At 40.5% G+C, this 19187-nt stretch overlaps 2 protein-coding genes across 14 annotated transcripts in view; one reads left to right on the top strand and one right to left on the bottom strand.

Annotated features, from left to right (window-relative positions):
- The window catches only part of cenpp (centromere protein P), a 353297-nt gene that overhangs the window by 282479 nt on the left and 51631 nt on the right, over positions 1-19187 (top strand). The window lies entirely within an intron of this gene.
- ecm2 (extracellular matrix protein 2, female organ and adipocyte specific) overlaps positions 1-19187 on the bottom strand; it is a 77997-nt gene that overhangs the window by 17162 nt on the left and 41648 nt on the right. For all 7 annotated transcript variants that reach the window (XR_011962015.1, XR_011962017.1, XR_011962013.1 and 4 more), the window contains 4 exons: positions 14028-14163; positions 10987-11144; positions 1259-1398; positions 548-874 (listed from right to left, as the gene is read on the bottom strand). Coding sequence is in view for 2 of the 7 variants with exons in the window: in XM_072582114.1 (XP_072438215.1) it covers positions 548-874; positions 1259-1398; positions 10987-11144; positions 14028-14163 (761 nt within the window). In the remaining 5 variants the exon portion in view is untranslated. The remainder of the gene's footprint in view (positions 1-547; positions 875-1258; positions 1399-10986; positions 11145-14027; positions 14164-19187) is intronic.

The following is a 19187-nucleotide window of genomic DNA, read 5'->3' as shown; positions in this document are numbered from 1 at the left end:
TCAGATCATTCAAGATCTTATTGAATAGCAGAGCAGACATAATGGTCTCAGTGGCCTGCTTGTGCTCTTATGTCCTGTGGTCTTAAGTGCAATGTCAAAAGTTTCAACCACAAGACTCTCTTTTCAGCAATATGCAATTAATTTGAACAGCCATAATTGTTCTTATAACGGTAGACATGGCAAATATTTTGGCCAGAATAAGATCCTGAAAGCAGCACTGACATAAATGGCAAATAAGTAAGTTCAAATTTGTTGATGTTGGTCAAGGAGGGAGTGTTTGACAGCACACACAATATTAACCTGCTATTCTTGAAAAGTTATCATAGGATCTTTAACAAACACATCAACGGCCTGACTATTCTGTGACTTGCTTGAAGTTCCACCTTTCTAACTGGTCTTTGGTCTTTGCTAAATTACATGGTCACTTCCTGGGACAGGGCTTAAACTGAAATCTTCTGACTGAGATATATTTTTCATTATCTACATTTTCGTTTACCCAAGAAAAACAGACCTGTTACCAATGATGTCTTAAATACTTTTCCATTACCTGATTAAGTTATCATTGAGTCTCAGAAAGTGAAGCGCCTTCATTTCAGCAATTCCAATGGGAATTTTTTTCAACATATTATGATCCAAAAACAATTCTCTCATAGTATTGTAGGTGCCAAAGAAAGAAACTGGGTCAATTCCATCGCTCGTTAATTTGTTGAAAGATAGGTACAAAATTTCTAATCCTGGTTCCATGTGAGCAAATACAAAGCCTGGAATTCGCTCAATCTGGTTATGAACAAGTATAAGATACAGTAGACCTTTGGGTAGCAATGATGGAACGTGAATTATCTTGTTGTGTGAGAGATCCAGATATTCTAGGTTCCTAGATGATAAACAGGAATTTTTATTCACATTAAGTACAATTTGTGAAACATTACACCCTTCTACAAAATGCAGAAAATTATAACTTGTTCAAATCAAAAACTAAATTAGAATGCGCTGATCATAGATCAATTGTCTTTCACTATGTCAATATGAAAGGCATGTTGGCATTTATATAGAATTAATATGATTTCTTGATTTTATTTCAGATGAATGTATCACTTATTTTACTTAGTTTAAAAAAGAATTACAAGTTCATAATTGAATATTAACTATAATCAATTAAGTTCTTTAGATTTGACAGTTAGAAACAGTTAGCTTATAATATGTACATTATGACATCAGTTAATAGTTGAAAACATTTAATTATTACCAAATTACTCACTTGAGTTTTATCCAAGCAAATGGGGCGATCCTGGTTTCATCAAGCTTATTATTCCTGAGAACCATCACATTCAAATTGGTGGTCTTATTTAAACTAACGTCAGATATCTCTTCAATTTCATTGTCTTCAAGATAAAGTTCCTGTGTTTTAATTAAAACAAAAATCACTTGGTACCATATAAGGTCTATCTGCATAGTGCATCAATAGTACTCATTTAAAGATTTTTAAACAACTAAAGAACTTCAGTTGCTCGAAATCAGAAACAAAATGTTGGTTAAGGAAGGAGCGTTTGTCAGCACACACAACATTAGCCTGCTCTTCTTCAAAAGATACCATAGGATTTTTGACAAACACATCAATGGCCTGACTATTCAATGACTTGCTTGAAGCTCCACCCTTCCAACTGGCCTTTGGCATTTGCTAGATTACATGGTCATTTTCTGGGACAGGGCTTTAACTACAACCTTCTGACTGAGGTATATTTTTCATTGTCTACATTTTAGTTTACCAATGAAAAACAGACCTATTCCCCATGGTACCTTGAATACTTTTCCATTACCTGATTAAATTATCAATGAGTCTCAGAAAGTGAAGTGCCTTCGTTTCAGCAATTTCAATGGGGAGAAAGCAAAGTTTCAGGTCCAGTGATCCTTATTCAGAACATCTCAAGCTTTGTCTGGCATTTAATAAGTTCATGGCTGATCTGTTTGTGTTTTAAATTCTACAGTACTCCAATTACATCATATTATAAATAGAAAATGCTGAAAATATTCAGCAAGTTGGATAGAAACTGAGAGGGAAATTGACTTATCAATGAAATTTTATGTGTAGGTGGTGGCCTTATTCAACCACCCAACCTGCACACCCTATCCTGATGGTGGGAGAAGAGAAGAAATTGAGGACCACTGTATGGGGAACACCTTGGGGCTGAAGTAAGATGGGGCAGGAGTAGCACAGGGTCCTGGAAAAGACATGTTTGTTTGTAAAGGATTTGTCATGTGCCATCTACACTTTGGTCCACTGGTAAAGTCCAGTGGCAATAGGAGGGGTACCTTAAGTTCCCATATCTGACCAGGGAAGGCCCTCAACTGATCCAAGCAGTCCACCCAACTCCTTGCATCCTGCTGCTAAAATACCAGTGGAGACACATAGGCAGCAGACACAGCATTGCTGTCATGGCATCTAGTTTAGAACTCAGAACTAGAATTAAATTTATTGTCACGCACTCAAATTAGTACAGTGAAAACTGTTCAAGTTGCTGCTTATGGCACCATGTTCGGTACAAGGTCCCGAGCAACAGGTTAATCAGTTACTGTTCTGAGGAAAATAGAGAAGTAAAAAGTCCAGCATTGCAGATTTTAGGAATAAATTATAAAATGGAGAAAAAAATGTCATACAACAGTCTTCCAACGCAGTCCATGCTGACACCTAGCCACCCATCCACGCCTTGACTCTAGATCATGCCATGCTTCACTTCTGGGTTCATAGGGCCTTTATAGACTCAAGTTTCCCCCCCCCCCCCCCCCACCACCATTTGCCACCCAGCTCCCAGAAGGACAGTAAAATTCTACCCAGCATTTCAGGGTGGGACTTGTCATCAGGACTGAAAAACATGAGCGATATAATAAGATTTTTTAAAAAACACTGAAGCACAGTAAAGGAGTTGTGGATAAGAGGAGGGAAAGAGCAAAAGGATAAATCTGTCAGGATGGAAAGCAAAAGAGATTTAATGGCAAAAGGGGATGATGATGCAAGGTAAACAAAACAATAATAGCGAGACAAATAAGGAGATAAAGTGTCTTGAGGATTTGTAAATGACAAGACCAGAATAAAATCCAATTTTCTTAAGAAACAAAAGGTGGATCTGGTAGAACTGTAAGTGGCAAGGTTAGCAGTATATGTTGTCTGCAAAAAAGGTTATAATGATTATCCACTAAAATTAGAGTCATAGAACCATACAGTATGGAAACAGACCCTTCAAACCAACTCGTTCATGTCAACCATGTTTTCTAAACTGATCTAGTCCCATTTGCCTGCATTTGGCTCCTGTCCATCTAAACCTTCCCTGTCCACATACCTGTCCAAATGTCTTTTAAATGCTGTAATCGCCTCTATCACTTCTTCTGGCAGCTTATTCCATGTACGTACTACCCAAATGTCTGAAAAACCTGCCCTTCTCACCTTAAATCTATGCCTTTGGACTGCACTACCCTGGGGAAAAGACTGATTGATTGTCACATGTACTGAAATACAGTGAAGAGCTTTATGAGCAGTACAGGCACATCATAGTAAGCAAGGAAGCACGGATCAAGAAGACGTAGAGGCATAGAGATTACATTGCACATGGTGTGCACTAGGCAAGATCAGCATAATTTGAGGCTCAAGAATCCATTCATCAATCTAATAACGGGCGGGGAGAAGCTGTTCCTGAATCTGCTGGTGCATGTGTCCAGGCTTCTGTATCTTCTGCGTGACGAGAGAAATTGTGGGAGATCATTACCAGGATGTGATGGGTCTATGACGTTGAAAGAAGGTTGTTGTTCAGTCTGAAGGGCTGTGACCAGTGGCACAAGGATCAGTGCTGCATCCACTACCTTTCATGATTTTATAAACCTTTATAAGGTCACCCCTCGGCCTTCTATGCTCCTGGGGAAAAAGTACCAGCCTGTCCAGCCTCTCTTTAAAACTCAAACCTTCCAGTCTCGATAGCATCCTTGTAAATCTTTATCACACCCTTCCCAGTTTAATAATGTCCTTCCTGTTGCAGGGTAACCAGAATTGTACGCAGTACTCCAAATGTGACTTTTCCAATGTCTGTACAGCCATAAAAATGATACCCCAACTCTTGTACTCAGTGCTCTGACTGACGAAGACAAGTGTCCGAAATATCATCTTCACCATCTGTCGATCTATGACGCCACTTTCAAAGAACTATGTACCTACACTCGTAGGTCTCTCTGTTTGACAACTTTCCCCAGGGCTCTACTGCCAACTGTGTAAGTCCTGCTCTGATTTTTCTTCCAAAATGCAAACCTTGCATTTATCTCAATTTGCTCAATCTCATTTAACTCCATCTGCCATTCCTCAGCCCGCTCGCCCAGTTGATCAAGACCCCATTATATTCTTAGAAAACCTTTTTTTTAACTGTACACTATACCATCAATTTTAGTGTCATCTACAAACTTACAACCGTGTCTCCTATATTCTTATCCAAATAGTTTATATAAATGACGAACAACAGTGGACCCAGCACTGATCCTTGCGACACACCACCGGTCACAGGCCTCCAGTCTGAATAACAACCTTCTGCCACTATCCTCTATATCCTACTATCAAACCAATTTTGTATCCAATTAGCTAGCTCTCCCAGGATCCCATGTGATCTAACCTTGCTAACCAGTTTACCATGCAGAAGCTTTTTGAAGACCTTGCTAAAATTCACATAGACAACATCTATCACTCTGCCTTCATCAATCATCTAGGTCACCTCTTCAAAAAAAACTCATCAAGTTTGTGAAATACAATTTCCCATACACAGAGCCATACAGACTATCCCTAATCAGGAGTGAATGTGAGGACTGCAGATGCTGGAGATCAGAGTCAAAAAGTGTGGTGCTGGAAAAGCACAGCCAGTCAGGCAGCATCTGAGGAGCAGGATAAGCTCTGTGAAGCAATGCATGTAGATCCTGTCTCTCGGAACCCTCTCCAACAACTAAGGTAATTAAATTCAGGTTCACCAGTTTGTGATTTCCTGGCTTTTCCTTGCAGCCTTTCTTAAATAATGGCACTACGTACTTTCTTCTGACGCCTTACCCATGGCTGTCCATGATACAAATACCTCTGCTCGGGATCCCATAATTTCTTCTTTAACTTCCCAAAATGTCCTGGAATACACTTGATCAGGTCCTGGAGATTTAACTACCTTTATGCATTTTATGGAATTTTTAAATACATTGCTATTTATTTCCCCAATTTCCCATTTGTATATCTCTCCACATTAAATGCTGACACCAAATATCAATTTAGGATCTCGCCCATAGGTGTATGGTTCCACACATTGATGGTCTCTTCTTGTAAATCTTTATCACACCCTTCCCAGTTTAATAATGTCCTTCCTGTTGCAGGGTAACCAGAATTGATGGTCTCTTTGCTCTTTAAGGGACCATATGCTGTCCATAGTTACTCTTTTGCCATTAATATACTTGTACAATCTCTTTTAATTTTCCTTAACCTGATCTGCTATAGTTATCTCTTGTCTCCTTTCTTCCCTCCTGATTTCGGTCTTAAGTGGACTCCTGCACCTCCTATACTCTTGAAGGGATTCGCTTGATCCCAGCTGTCTATACCTGACATATGCCTCCTTTTACTTGACCGGCGCTTCAATGTCTCTAGTCATCTTATGTCCCCTATTCCTAACATCCCTTCATACTAACAGGAATATGCTGTCCCTGAACTCTCATTATCTCACTTTTAAAAGGCTCCCACTTGTCAGACATTCCTTTACTTGCGAACAGCCTCCCCCCCATCAACCTTTGAAAGTTCCTGTTTAATACCATCAAAATTGGCCTTGCCCCAATTTAACTTGTGGACCAGTCCTATCATTTTCCATAACTAGTTTAAATCTAACAGAATTATGGTCACTGATCCCAAAGTGCTCCCCAACTAACATCTCAGTCACTTGCCCTGCCTTACTTCTGAAGAGGAGGTTGAGTTTTGCCCCTTCTCTAGTAAGGCTATCTACATATTGATTGAGAAAGTTTTCTTGAATAGAATTCACAAATTCTTCCCTATCCAGCCCTTAATATTTTGGCAGTCCCAATCTATGTTTAGAAAGTTAAAATGCCTTAATATTACAACCCAATTATTTTTACAGCAACATATTTGCTCCTCAATTTCTGGCTGACTATTGGGAATCTTATAGTACAGTCCTATCAAAGTGATCACCCCTTCTTACTTCTAAGTTCTATCCAGATAGTTTCACTAGATGATCCCCCAGGAATATGCTCTCTAAGTGCCGTAATTATATTTTCTCTAATCAAAATTGCCACTCCTCCTCCTATCTTGCCCCCCACCCCCCCACAAATCCTTTCTTCAGCTTCTGTAGCCTTGAACACTGAGCTGCCGGTCCTGTCCATCCCTCAGCTGTGTTTCTATAATAGCTATGATATTCCTAGTCCCATGTGCCCATTTATGCCTTGAGTTCATCTGCCCTACTGTCGGGCCTCTTGCATTGAAATAAATTCAGTTTAATTAATCAGTCTTCCCTCATTCTCTGCTATGCTCTTGTTTGCTTTGTTCATTTAACTCTGTCTTTAATTTCTGTACTAACCTCAACCTTCTCTCTTGTCTCACTACTATTTATTGTTTCACCCCTCTATCAGACTAGTTTAAATCCTCCTGAGTAGTTCTTGCAAATCTCCCCACCAGGTTCTTGGTTCCCCTGCAGTTGAGGTGCAACTTGTCTTATTCTACAGGTCACTTCTGCTCCTGATGAGATTCCAATGATCCAGAATTCTGAATCCCTGCTCCCAGCTCCTCAGCAACATATTCATCTGCTCTGTCCTCCTATTCCTATTCTCACTAGCAAGTGGTATCCAGAGATTACTTATTGAATGTCAAATTGAGTAAAAGGCTATACTTACATAGGTGGGTAAAGCGGGAATGAGAGCAGTTGTTGTAGTTGATGTAAGGGGAGAACAGACTATTCCAGATTGCCCTTTCAGATTACTAAAATGCGGTGAATGGGGAAAATGGGTTTGGGGTGACATCTTGCTGGAAGTAATAGAAACAAAGGAGGATCCATTGAATATGGAGGCTATTGGTGAGGAACATTAGAACATGGGGAACACTGCCCTAGTCTTGGGAAGGAGAGTGAGGACACGGGTGCAGGAAATGGGGTGTACGTGATTGAAGGCTCTATCAACACGGTGCTTGTTTTAGTTACCTTAACTCCCTGTTCGGCTTCCTACACCTGCAATGAAGCTTGATGAAAGCTCAAGGAACAGCACCTCATATTTCATCTTTTTGACTATATTTTGCAACCTATCATTCAACATTAAGTTCAACCATTTCAAATTATAACAGTGATTCCATTTTATTTGCAACTACAGAGACTGATAATGATTCTCTTAATGCCACTTAGACTTCTTTTTGACCCGTAATTCCTTTCATCACTGCCACCTACCTTTTCCTTTCCCCATCATTCCTTTTATGTTTAAACACTTCTGCCCTATGCTGTTTTGTCTTGTCTTTGTTTTACAACCAAGTTATTTCTCATTCTGATTAAAGTAAATGAATTGAAGTGTTAATTTTACTTCTTCTCTGAAACTGTCTCACTTGCTACGTATTTCCTGCATTTTACATTCCAGATTTATAGCAACAGCACTACTTTGCATATTGTGTTTGGACTTCCAAGGCAACCAGGGGAATTCCTGATGAAGAACTCAAGACGTCGATCTCCTGTTCCTCAGATGCTGCCTGACCAGCTGTGCTTTTCCAGTACCACACTTTTTGACTCTGATCTCCAGCACCTGCAGTCCTCACTTTCTCTTAGCCAGGGAAATTTCCCTGCTCTACTACCATACGATCTTTTACATTCAGTGAAGAGGGCAACTAGGACCTCCGCCTAACACTTTGTTCAAATAATAGCTCTTTGTAAAAGTTCAGAGAAACATTTATTTGTACTATGTGCTCAAGGCCTGGTGTGGACTTGAATTTGTTTTTGAGTTTGATTTATTGTTGTCACATGTTGCAGCAAAAGTGTTGCTTTGTGTGCTATACAGACAGGTCGTACCATACAAAGTACATCAGGGTGGCAGAACAGAGTGCAGAATACAGGGTTATAACTGCAGAGAAGCAGAGAGAGTGATCAATATTCGCATTTGAGATGTCCATTCAAAAGTCTGATAACAGCAGGGAAGAAGTTGTTCTTGAATCTGGTCGTTATGTATATTCAAACTTTTAATCTTCTGCTTTATTATGTTGGTTGCTTTACTGAGACAGCAGGAAGTACAGATGGAATCAGTAATGGAAGGCTGGTTTGCATGATGGACTGGACTGTATTCACAACTCTTTGTAAATTCTTGTGGTCTTGGGAAGAGCCGTTGCCATATCAAGCCATGATGCATACAAATAGGATGCTTTTTATAGTGAATCTATAAAAATTGGTAAAAGTCTTTGTGGACATGCAGCATTTCCTTAGCTTCCTGAGGAAGTAGAAACGCCGTTGTGCTTTCTTGATTGTTGGTGACAGATTGTTGGTGATCATCACTACCAGGAATTTGATGCTCTCAACCATTGTCACCATTGATGCAGGTAGGGGCATGCCCTCCACTCTGCTTCCTGAAGTCCATGTCCATTTCCTTCAGTTTGCTGAGATTGATGGAGTGATTGTTGTCTTTACACCATGCTGCTAAAGACTCAATCTCTTGTACTCTGTCTCTTCATTGTTTGAGATCTCACATACATGGTGGTGTTGTCAGCAAATTGCAAAGAATCAAGTCAATCTGATAGGCTGGAGTTGATGTGAGCCATGACTAACCTCTTAAAGCACTCCCTCATTATGGAGGCCAGAGCCACCGGCAGCAGTCATTGAGAAACTCTGCATGATTTTTCTTTGGCTCTGGGATGATGGTAGTCTTCTTGAAGCAGAGAGGAACTTCAGGTTATAGTCAAAAGGAGTTAAAGATGTCAGTGAATACTCCTGCCAGCTGGTCCGCACAGAATCTGATGCATAGCCGGAGACTCCATCTGGGCCAGTTACATTCGATGGGTTCGCTCTCAAGAAGGCCGATCTAACATCTGTGGCAGTGATCGTGGGTACAAGTGCATCCAAGATTCATTGATCTTCTGTTGAAAGTGAGCTTGGAAGGCATTGAACTCCTCGGGTAGGGATGTACTGTTGCCTGCGATTCTGTTTAACTTCCTTTGTAGCCCATTACATTGTGTAAACCTTGCCACAAACGACGGGTGTCCATGTGGTTAGTCTTGGTTCCAAGCTTAGTTTGGTATTACCTCTTGGTGTCTAATGGTCTTGCAAAGGTCATAATGTGGGAGATTAGAAATGTAGTTTCTGCAGGTGGGTGGTAGTTAGAGATGTTGTTTTTGCAGATGGGTGAGGGGGTGTTGTGGGGGGAGGGGAAGGGGAACATTATACAAACGGTCGTGGGATTCTTACAGCATACTTAAGGCTAAGATTTTAACGAATATAGAGGTTTTTGTTTAAGAAATAGTTTTAAACTAAGAAATAACTTTAAAGTGTTGTAGCTGACCACAAAAGAAGCTGTAGGGGCATTTCACAATAAACTTATAGTATGATAAGGGGAACTGGATAAAATAACAGACAGGCTGTAATGGCCAAGGACAGCAGGGTAGTCAGATAAGGAAAATTAGAGAAAAAGAAGTGAGGTAATCGGCTTATGATAGGATGGGAAAAGGGAGGCGTGATTCCGCAACTTGCAAACTGAATAAAGAATGCTTACATGCTTTGTAGCACACTTTTGCTAGCCTGATTGCTTGAGCAAACGCCCATTCTTGCAAGGCCATAAAGAATAAAATGTTCTTGTTTCCAAGGCTTTGTCTCAGGCTGATTTGTGAGTGAGTTTTGTTTCACACAATAACTAGATTTCCTGCATTGGTCAGGGTTGCTCAACTTGAGTGCCTCAGACCTGGAATTCAGTAGGGAGTGGATCACCCACTTCATCCACGGTTTTCATTTGGGAACATTTGGATTAACTTTTTTGGCATACTCATTTAGGCTGGCTGCTGAGTTCTTGAATATGGACCACTTCACTGACTCCCGTAGAGTCCCATAGAAACCCTTCCATTACCCCAGATCAATGCTGCACTGCTTCCTCTGCTAGATCTCAAAGGTTACATAAAGTTAGTATGAAACAATGGTTGGACTAGCTTCTTCTATGTAATAACTATTCACTAAACAGAAGCAGCATATACCATCTGCAACATACCCTCCAGGAACTCACCATGGCTCTTCGGTCAGCCAGGTTCAAACCCACAGCCACTACCATTTGGAATGAGGACAACAGAAATAGATGCACATTTTTCTCCAAGCAATATATCAGCATTCCTTTAGTGCTGCTGAGTCAAAATCCTGGAATTTCCTCTCTTATACCTCTATGAGAATAGCTCCATCAAATGGACTGCAAAGTTTCAAGAAGGCAACTCACCACAGCCTTCTTATAAGTTATAGGGATGGGCAATAAGTGTTGGTCCAGCCAGAGATATGCCCATTCTCTGAATGAATAAAAATGTTTCATGATTCATCTGACTCTAATGTAAGAATAATGTATTTGAGCTGTCACAAAAAAGGTCTTTGGATTATAGATAGAACATTATTGCACTTGGGTCTAGATAGGTCAAATATATTTTAAATGGTTTAAATAATTCAATGTAAATGAAAAATATTCTTGGACAAGCATGTGGCAATATCCAGGTGGTACAAATTTATTAATTTCTGCCAAGCAAATCCTGCACTTATGGCTATGCACATTGAAATTTACTAAAGTCTTGTTTCTGTCTCAAATTGATCTTAAAATCTGGGTCTTCAGTAGCATGGTTGGCAATCTTAGTGGCTAATTCTTACATTTTAATTCTCTATCTGTGAATCAGGTAAACAGGCACATAATACACAAAGGCATGTTTCTATATATAGAATCTGAAACGAGTTCAATGATCAGTTGACAGTGACAAAAATAAAAGTTTATCTTTACCTCTATGGAAGTAGGAAGACCTTGTGGTAAGGTTCTAAATTTATTATTTCCCATCCGTAAGTAAGCGAGTCGCTTAAGAGGTCTGAAGACCAAAGGTTGAACATTGCTTTCACTGAGTTTATTACCTTCCAGTTCCAGATTGACCAATTTACTTAGACCTGTTGAAGAAGATTGATCACATATATTTACAGTGTTATGTTGGAATTCTCTATGGTCATTTATATGTTTTCAATAACATTGAATATAACATGTGACAATAGTCTAAATTATAATGGAAATTTTGGTTTTAAACTATTGGCCCAAATTTTCTGATAAACAGTTGTTATTCTAGCGTAGATGTTCAGTACCTTGAGAGTCCTATTATTAGCAGACTCCAAATAAAATGCCCAAGAAATTGAAGATTCCACTTGGGCAATTCCTCTATGCCTAAAACCCTCTGAAATTCTCCACTTAAATCAGAGAATTCAGATCTGATGAAATTAAGTAAATAGTTATTCTGGAAAAGTTAGACAATGAAGTACTAATCAACTGACCCCATACCCCGCACCCATTTCCCCGCTTCAGCCAACACCTTTCCTCCACTCGGGATCCAAAGCCTACCCCCTTCACCTGCTCTGAGCCCAACTACTATTCCTCCATTCAGATGTATTCACCCTTCAGCTGCTCCAAACTTGAACCCCTTTCACTCCAGGACCCATACCACCACATCCAACCCACCCTCTCCCTGCACTCCAGCCCCAAACCATCCCTTCATCCATTCCAGACCTGACCACTTCCCTTTCAGCCCCAAAGAGCTGATGGCCATTCACCCACGCTTAGCCAAGCACTTCCTTTACCCACTATGGATCCAGAAAACTCTTGCCCCTGCTGTAGTTCCAATCAGTCTATGCTCCTCCTTACCTCATTCAGGACCAGTGTTCCCTATAATTTTCTTACAGGCTGTGCAAGCCTCCAAGTCCTAAGCATGACAGTGACAATTAATGTCCGATTTCTCCTGACCTTGCTTTAACCTTCTGTACAACATGCCAGCTGCATCACTTACCAGGCTCCCTGGCCAACTTGCACCACCCAACAATGTATTTGCCTATTCAACTGGCACCAAGCAATCTAACCTCACACTTACCTTATGTATTTACTGCTTGAAAACAGTTGTCAAAGACTCTATTGTCTGTGACTGTGCATCTTCAAACTTAAAAATACAGCAGCTGGCAACTGTGAAAAGTGAACATAGTTTGCCTTCTCCTGACAGTTGTGCCTGACAGCAGAACAGTCAGAATGGAAGTACAACCAACACAGTTCTGTCCTTAACAGAAACGTATTTAACATAACTTAAAATATCCTTCAATGGAACTTGCACAAAATCTGAAACAAAAAAGCAGCTTATCTTCTGCATTTTGTTTTGAAATGTAAAAATTATTGTGTTGTAGAATCCTTTAGCTTTAATTTTGTTGCAGTGGGTGTAAAGTATATCATTACATTTAAAATATTTCCATGATGCTAGCTGCACCAAGCCTCTCATTTCGCCCAGATACACATCTTTTGTTCAGCAAACATTTGTCTGAAATCAGTCAAACCAATACAAATAAATGGAATTTTAAATGCAAATTATGTCCAGAGCAAATTGTGGTTGTAAGATCTTGAGCGCTAGTTTAAAAAAAAATTGCACGACAATCTGAGCAAGCCTCTTGACAAAAATTAATCTATTGGGTGTTTCTGCTAATTATGTACATTTGTAGAAGATGCAGAGACTAAGTAGGCATGTTTTAAAAGCTACTGTACACAAATATAATTCATAAAAGGAAAGTAATTTTCACTTACGTACAATTAAATTATTCACACTGTGTTAATTAGATACTTGCACAAAATACGGAGGCATGGGATTAAGGGTGATTTAGCAGTTTAGATCAGACATTGGCTCGCTGAAAGAGGACATAGAGTGGTGATTGATGGGAAATATTCATCCTGGAGTTCACTTACTAGTTGTGTACCGCAAGGATCTGTTTTGGGTCCATTGCCGTTTGTCATTTTTATAAATGACCTGGATGAGGGTGTAGAAGATGAGTTAGTAAATTTGCAGATGACACTAACGTCGGTGGAGGTGTGGACAGTGCCGAAGGGTGTTGCAGGTTACAGAGGGACATAGGTAAGCTGCAGATCTGGGCTGAGAGATGGAAAATGGAGTTTATTGTGGAAAAGTGTGAGGTGATTTACTTTGGTAGTAGCAATAGGAATAGAGTATTAGGCTAATGGTAAGGTTCTTGGCAATGTAGGCGAGCAGAGAGATTTCGGTGTCCATGTACATAGATCCTTGAAAGTTGCCACCCAGGTTGATAGGGTTGTTAAGAAGGCATACAGTGTGTTAGCTTTTATTGGTAGAAGGATTGAGTTTCAGAGCCATAAGATCACGTTGCAGCTGTACAAACCTCTGGTCGAGCCACACTTGGAGTTCACCGCATTATAGGAAGGATGTGGAAGCTTTGGAAAGAGTTCAGAGTTGAATTATTAGGATGTTGCCTGGTATGGAGGAAAGGTCTTATAAGGAAAGGCTGAGGGACTTGAGGCTGTTTTCGTTAGAGAGAAGAAGGTTGAGGTGACTTAATTGAAACATATAAGATAATCAGAGGGTTAGATCAGGTGGACAATGACAGCCTTTTTCATCAGATGGTGATGGCTACTACAATGAGATATAGCTTTAAATTGAGGAGTGATAAATATCATTCAGATGTCAGAGATAGTAGTTGGAGCGTGTAATGCCCAGCCTGCTAGAGTAGTAGACTCACGAACTTTAAAAGCATTTCAATGATCGTTGGATAAATGTATGGATAAAAATGGAGTAGTGTAGGATAGATTGGCTTCAGATTGATTCCACAGGTTGGCGCTACATCAAGGGCCAAAAGGCCTGTACTCTGCTATCATGTTCTATGTTCTCGTGGCTCTGATTTTAACTGAGGTTTTTTATGTGGCAACCATGTTTTTGATTGTATTAATTAAACATCACAAAAGCAGAATCTTTACCCATAAATATTTAAAACAAAACATACCCTGGAAAGCTTCTTCATCCAATCGTTGAAGTAGGTTGTCATTTACTTTTAGTTCAACAAGTTTTCGAGGGAGTTGAGGAGGGATGTGGATCAACAAATTTTGATCCATGTATAGGCGTTCCAGTTTTTTTAACCCCTGAGAAGGAAGCATGCCAAGTATTTTGAAATGAACAACTTTTTACAATTTAAATAAAACTTGGATATTGTCAATACACATGCTATATTTTGACATTAAAACAATTGTTGGTGTTTCAACTAAAATTTACATAATCAACCATGATGCTTTGAAAAACTAGACTCTAAGTTCATCATGAATTGCTTCAAATATTTTGCCATATAGTGGACAAATGCAGGTTTTAGCTTTTTTTTATTCACCCATGGTACGTGGACATCACTGGCTGTCCAGCATTTATTGCTCATCACTACTGCCCTTGAGAAGGTGGTGGTGAGCTGCCTTCTTAAACCGCTGCAGTCTACATGCTATGAGTCAATCCACAATGCCCTCAGGGAGGGAATTCCAAGATTTTGACCTAGCACCAGTGAAAGAACAGCGATATGTTTCCAAGTCAGGATGGTGAGTGGCTTGGAGGGAAACTAGCATGTGGTGGTGTTCCCATTTATCTGCTGCCCTTGACCTTCTGTATGGAAATGGTCATGTGTTTGGAAGGTGCCGTCTTTGGTGAATTTCTGTAATGCATCTTGTCAATAGTGTACACTGCCACTACTGAATGTCAGAGTGGAGGGAGTGGATGTGGTGTCAATCAGTGAGCAGCTTTGTCTTGGAAGGTGTCAAGCTTCTTGAATGTTGTTGGAACTGCACCCATTCAGGCAAATGAGTATTCTATCACACCCCTTACTTGTGCCTTGCAGATGGTGGACAGGTGTTGGGGAGTCAGGAGGTGAGTTACTTGCTGCAGTATTCCTAGCCTCTGGCCTGCTCTTGTAGCCACTGTATTTATATAAGAAGTCCAGTTTGAATTTCTGGTCAATGGTAACCCTGAGGATGTTGATAATGAAGGATTCAGTGATGGTAACACCCATTGACTGTCAAGGGGTGATGATCAGATTGTCTCTCATTGGAGATGGTCATTGCCTGGCATTTATGTGGTGTGAATGTTACTTGTGTCTTGTCAGCCCAAACATGGATATTGTCCACATCTTATTGCACTTGAACACGGATTAATTCATTTTTGAGGAATCACAAATGGTGCTGAACTTCATGCAGTAATTGGCACACATCCCCACTGCTCCCCACTTATGATGGAGCTAATTGATGAAGCAGCTGAAGATGCTTGCGCCTAGGACACTATCCTGAGGAGTTTCTGCAGAGGTGTCCTGGAGCTGAGATGACTGACCTCCAATAACCACAATCATCTTCCTATGTGCCAGGTATGACTCTAATCAGTGGAGAGTTTGACTCCTAATGTCCATTGATTTTAGTTTTGGTCTGGCACCTAAATGCCACAGCTGAAAGTGTGTTGCTGGAAAAGCGCAGCAGGTGAGGCAGCATCCAAGGAACAGGAGAATCGACGTTTCGGGCATAAGCCCAATGCCACACTCAGTCGAATGTAGCCTTAATGTCAAATGCTGTCAGTCTCACCTCACTTCTAGAATTATAGACATTCATTTGACAATGTTTGAATCAAGTCTGTAATGAGGTCAGGAGGGCTGAGTGGCCTGGCAGAACCCAAAATGGCATCACAGAGCACGTGAGCATGAACAGGTATTGCTGAGCAGGTGCTGCTTGATAGCACTATTGATGACAGGTTCCATCACATTATTAATAATCAAGAGTAGGCTGATGGGGTGGTGATTGACCGGGTTGGATTTGTCCTGCTTCTTTATGTACAAGATATACCTGGGCAATTTTCCACAGTGTCAAGTAGATGCCAGTGTTGTAACTGTATTAGAACATCTTGGCTAGGTAAGCAGTAAATTCTGGAGCACACGTCTTCAGTACTATTGCTGGAATGTTGTCAGGGCCCATAGTATCCAGTATCTCGAACTGTTTCTTGATATCACATGGAATGAATCGAATTAGCTGAAGACAGATATCTGTAATGCTGGGGACCACCGGACAGGCAGAAATGGATCATTTACTTTACACTTCTGACTGAAGATTAGTACGAAAGCACCAGCCTTACCTTTTGCACTGATGGGTTGGGCTCTTCCATCATTGAAGATAGGAATATTTGTGGAGTCTCCTCCAGTGAGTTGTTTAATTGTCCACATCATTCACAACCGGATGTGGCAGGACTGCAAAGCTTAGATTTGATCTGTTTTATGTGGGATCGCTTATCTCTGTCTATCACTTGCTGCATATGCTGTTTGATAGTTTCACCAGGTTTGTACCTCATTTTCAGGTAGGCCCTGCTGCACACTCCCTGAACCAGAGTTGATCTCCTGGCTTGATGATCGTGGTTGAGTGGGGGATATGCATGTTATGAGGGTGGACATTTTTCTGGATTACAATTCTGCTACTGTTGACGACCAATGGCAGCTCATGGATGCCCAATCTTGAGTTGCCAAATGTGTTGAAATCTGTTCCATTTAGCATCATGATAATGCCACACAACACAACAGAGGGTATTCTCAAAATGAAGGCAGGACTTCATCTCGACATGGACTATGCAGTGGTCACTCTTACCGATATTGTCATGGAAAGATGCACCTGCAGCCAGCAGCTGGGTGAGAATGAGGTCAAGTATGTCATTCCCTTTTGTTGGTTCCCTCACCACTTGACGCAGACCCAACCTAGCAGCTATGTCCTTTATGACCCAACCAGTTCAATCAGTAGTATTGTTGTCGAGCCACTCTTGGTAGTGGACATTGGAATGTATATATTTTGTACTTTTGCCATCCTCAGTGCTTCCAAGTGTTGATCAACATGGAGCAATACTGATTCATCAGGCAAAGGTAGATGGTACATGGTCATCAGTAGGAGGTTTCAGGCTAGTGTTTAACTAGGCTGTGACACTGCTCTCCCAGTTTTGGCACTAACCCCGCAGATGTTAGTAAGGAGGATTTGTAGGGTTGACAGCTCTGTTTCTACTGTTGTCTGTTCCGTTGCCTTGTCGATATCAGGCAGTCCATCAGGTTTCTTCTCTTTCTTGAGACTTCATAACAACTGATACTACCAAGTGGCTTGCACGACCATTTCAGAGGGCAGTTGAGAGTCAACCACATTGCTGCAGATTTGGGCATGTAGGACAGACCAGGTGGGGATAGTAGATTTCCTTCCCTGAAGGACATTAGTGAGCTAGATGGGTTTTCTGATAATCGACAATGATTTCACGGTCTTCAGCAGATTCTTAATTTCAGATTTTTTTTGTTATCAAATTCCATCATCTACAATGGTGGGATTCAAACCCAGAACATTGGCTGAGTTTCTGGATTAATAATCAAGAGTGTGGTGCTGGAAAAGCGCAACAGTCCGAGAGGATGAAGGGCTTATGCCTGAAACGCCAATTCTCCTGCTCCTCGAATGCTGCCTGACCTGCTGTGCTTTTCCAGCACTACACTCTCAATTCTGATCTCCAGCATCTGCAGTCCCCACTTTTTCCTTTCTGGATTAATAGTCTAGTGATAATAGCACTAGGTCATCCCCTCCCTTGTAAGGGTGCATATTTTCCAGCATACGTGACGCAGAGGTGATTGTTTTGGTCTTTCTACGTTTTAACTGGAAAAACCTGTAGCTCTTCCAACACTGGAGTTCAGACCAATATATAGAGGCAGTAGAGTGATCAAGAAAGGTGATGAAATGTTGAATGTCAGTCTTCATGTGGTTTGGATGAAGCTACCAAGGAACAAAATGAGGCTGAGGAAGAAGACACTTAAACGACTCCAAAGGGTAATGGTTTTGTCTGTGAACGGAAGCCACTACTGTTGACATTCTGGGTAAAATAGCTCAGGTAAGAGTGAAAGCAAGTGAGAATAATATTACTGAACCGGCTAACAAAGGCAGAGTTTACCACCAACTGCAGGTTCCCCTTCAAACCATGGGTCATCCTAACATGGAACTATATTGTTATTCTTTCCCTGTTGCTGGGTCGAAATCCCAGGGCTTCCACCCAAACTTGTCCATGGGTATGCATGCAACCCTTGAACTGCAGCAGTTCGAGAGGGCAGCTCACCACCACCTTTAAAAGGGCAATTTGTAATAAGTATTGGGCCAGCCAGCAAGAGCCTTGAATGAATAAAAATGTAAAATAATATTCCACATTCACCAAAGATACAATTTGTGAGTTTATTTAAAGCTATTTTGCATCTGTGGTTGGAAAAGAAAACCATTGGAGACATCCACATATGGGGTTGTGGGACAAGTAGACATGGATTTGGGAAATAACATCTTCAAGTTCTTGGGAGAGAATGGAATTAAATTGGACTTATAGGGAAGTCAGGTGTGTGTCTTCTCAAGAGCAAGTGATGATAGCCAATCAGTATCAAGAAGAACAGTACCTCAGATAAGAAAAAAAATTTCTAATGTTATTTAAAATGGTACTAAACAATGAGGTTAACTGGTCAACATTTTGCTGGGAATGGTGTCAAGACAGCAGGAAGTTAACCTCATGGGCAAGAGGGTTCAGAAAGAACACGAGGAATAACAGATTGACAGATTAATAAGACTCACAGCAAAACCAGTGGGAATCTCTTTGAAAGTTGAGTACGGTGCCAAAGAGCACAAGCAGCTAAACAATTAACTGAGTGAGTTTAATCTTTATGGTAAAACAATCTGTGAGTTTCTCGAGCTTGTTGAAATTTAGGTTAGAGGATTTTGGGAAGAGTGGTTTAAGAAGGTGGGTGATAATGGACATGTGATTATTTTAACCTATGATGTTAATGAAAAGCAATTGAAAAAAGGGTAAGATTTTCCTTGGTGCTCCGCAAAGTGTGTTGTTTACCTACTGAGAATTTGCTCTATTTAATATAGAATGTAGGAAAAGAAGTAGACCATTCAGCCTGCTACTTGGCTATTTTATATAATCATGGCTGAACGAAACTATATCTATAAACTTTTACATCAATGTGGATTATCAAATGAAAGACAAGTCAGTTGACCTACTTGTAATCTATTTAAAAATATATAAATATTGTAACTTTTCTTGGCAAAATTGCATTATATTTCAATTTTACTGCATGGAAAACATCTGTCCTTTTCTA

Source organism: Chiloscyllium punctatum, chromosome 12, assembly GCF_047496795.1.
Source record: "Chiloscyllium punctatum isolate Juve2018m chromosome 12, sChiPun1.3, whole genome shotgun sequence".
NCBI lineage: Eukaryota > Metazoa > Chordata > Chondrichthyes > Orectolobiformes > Hemiscylliidae > Chiloscyllium > Chiloscyllium punctatum.
The sequence above is the reverse complement of the archived record's forward strand: the minus strand, read 5'-3'. Positions and strand labels throughout refer to the sequence as shown.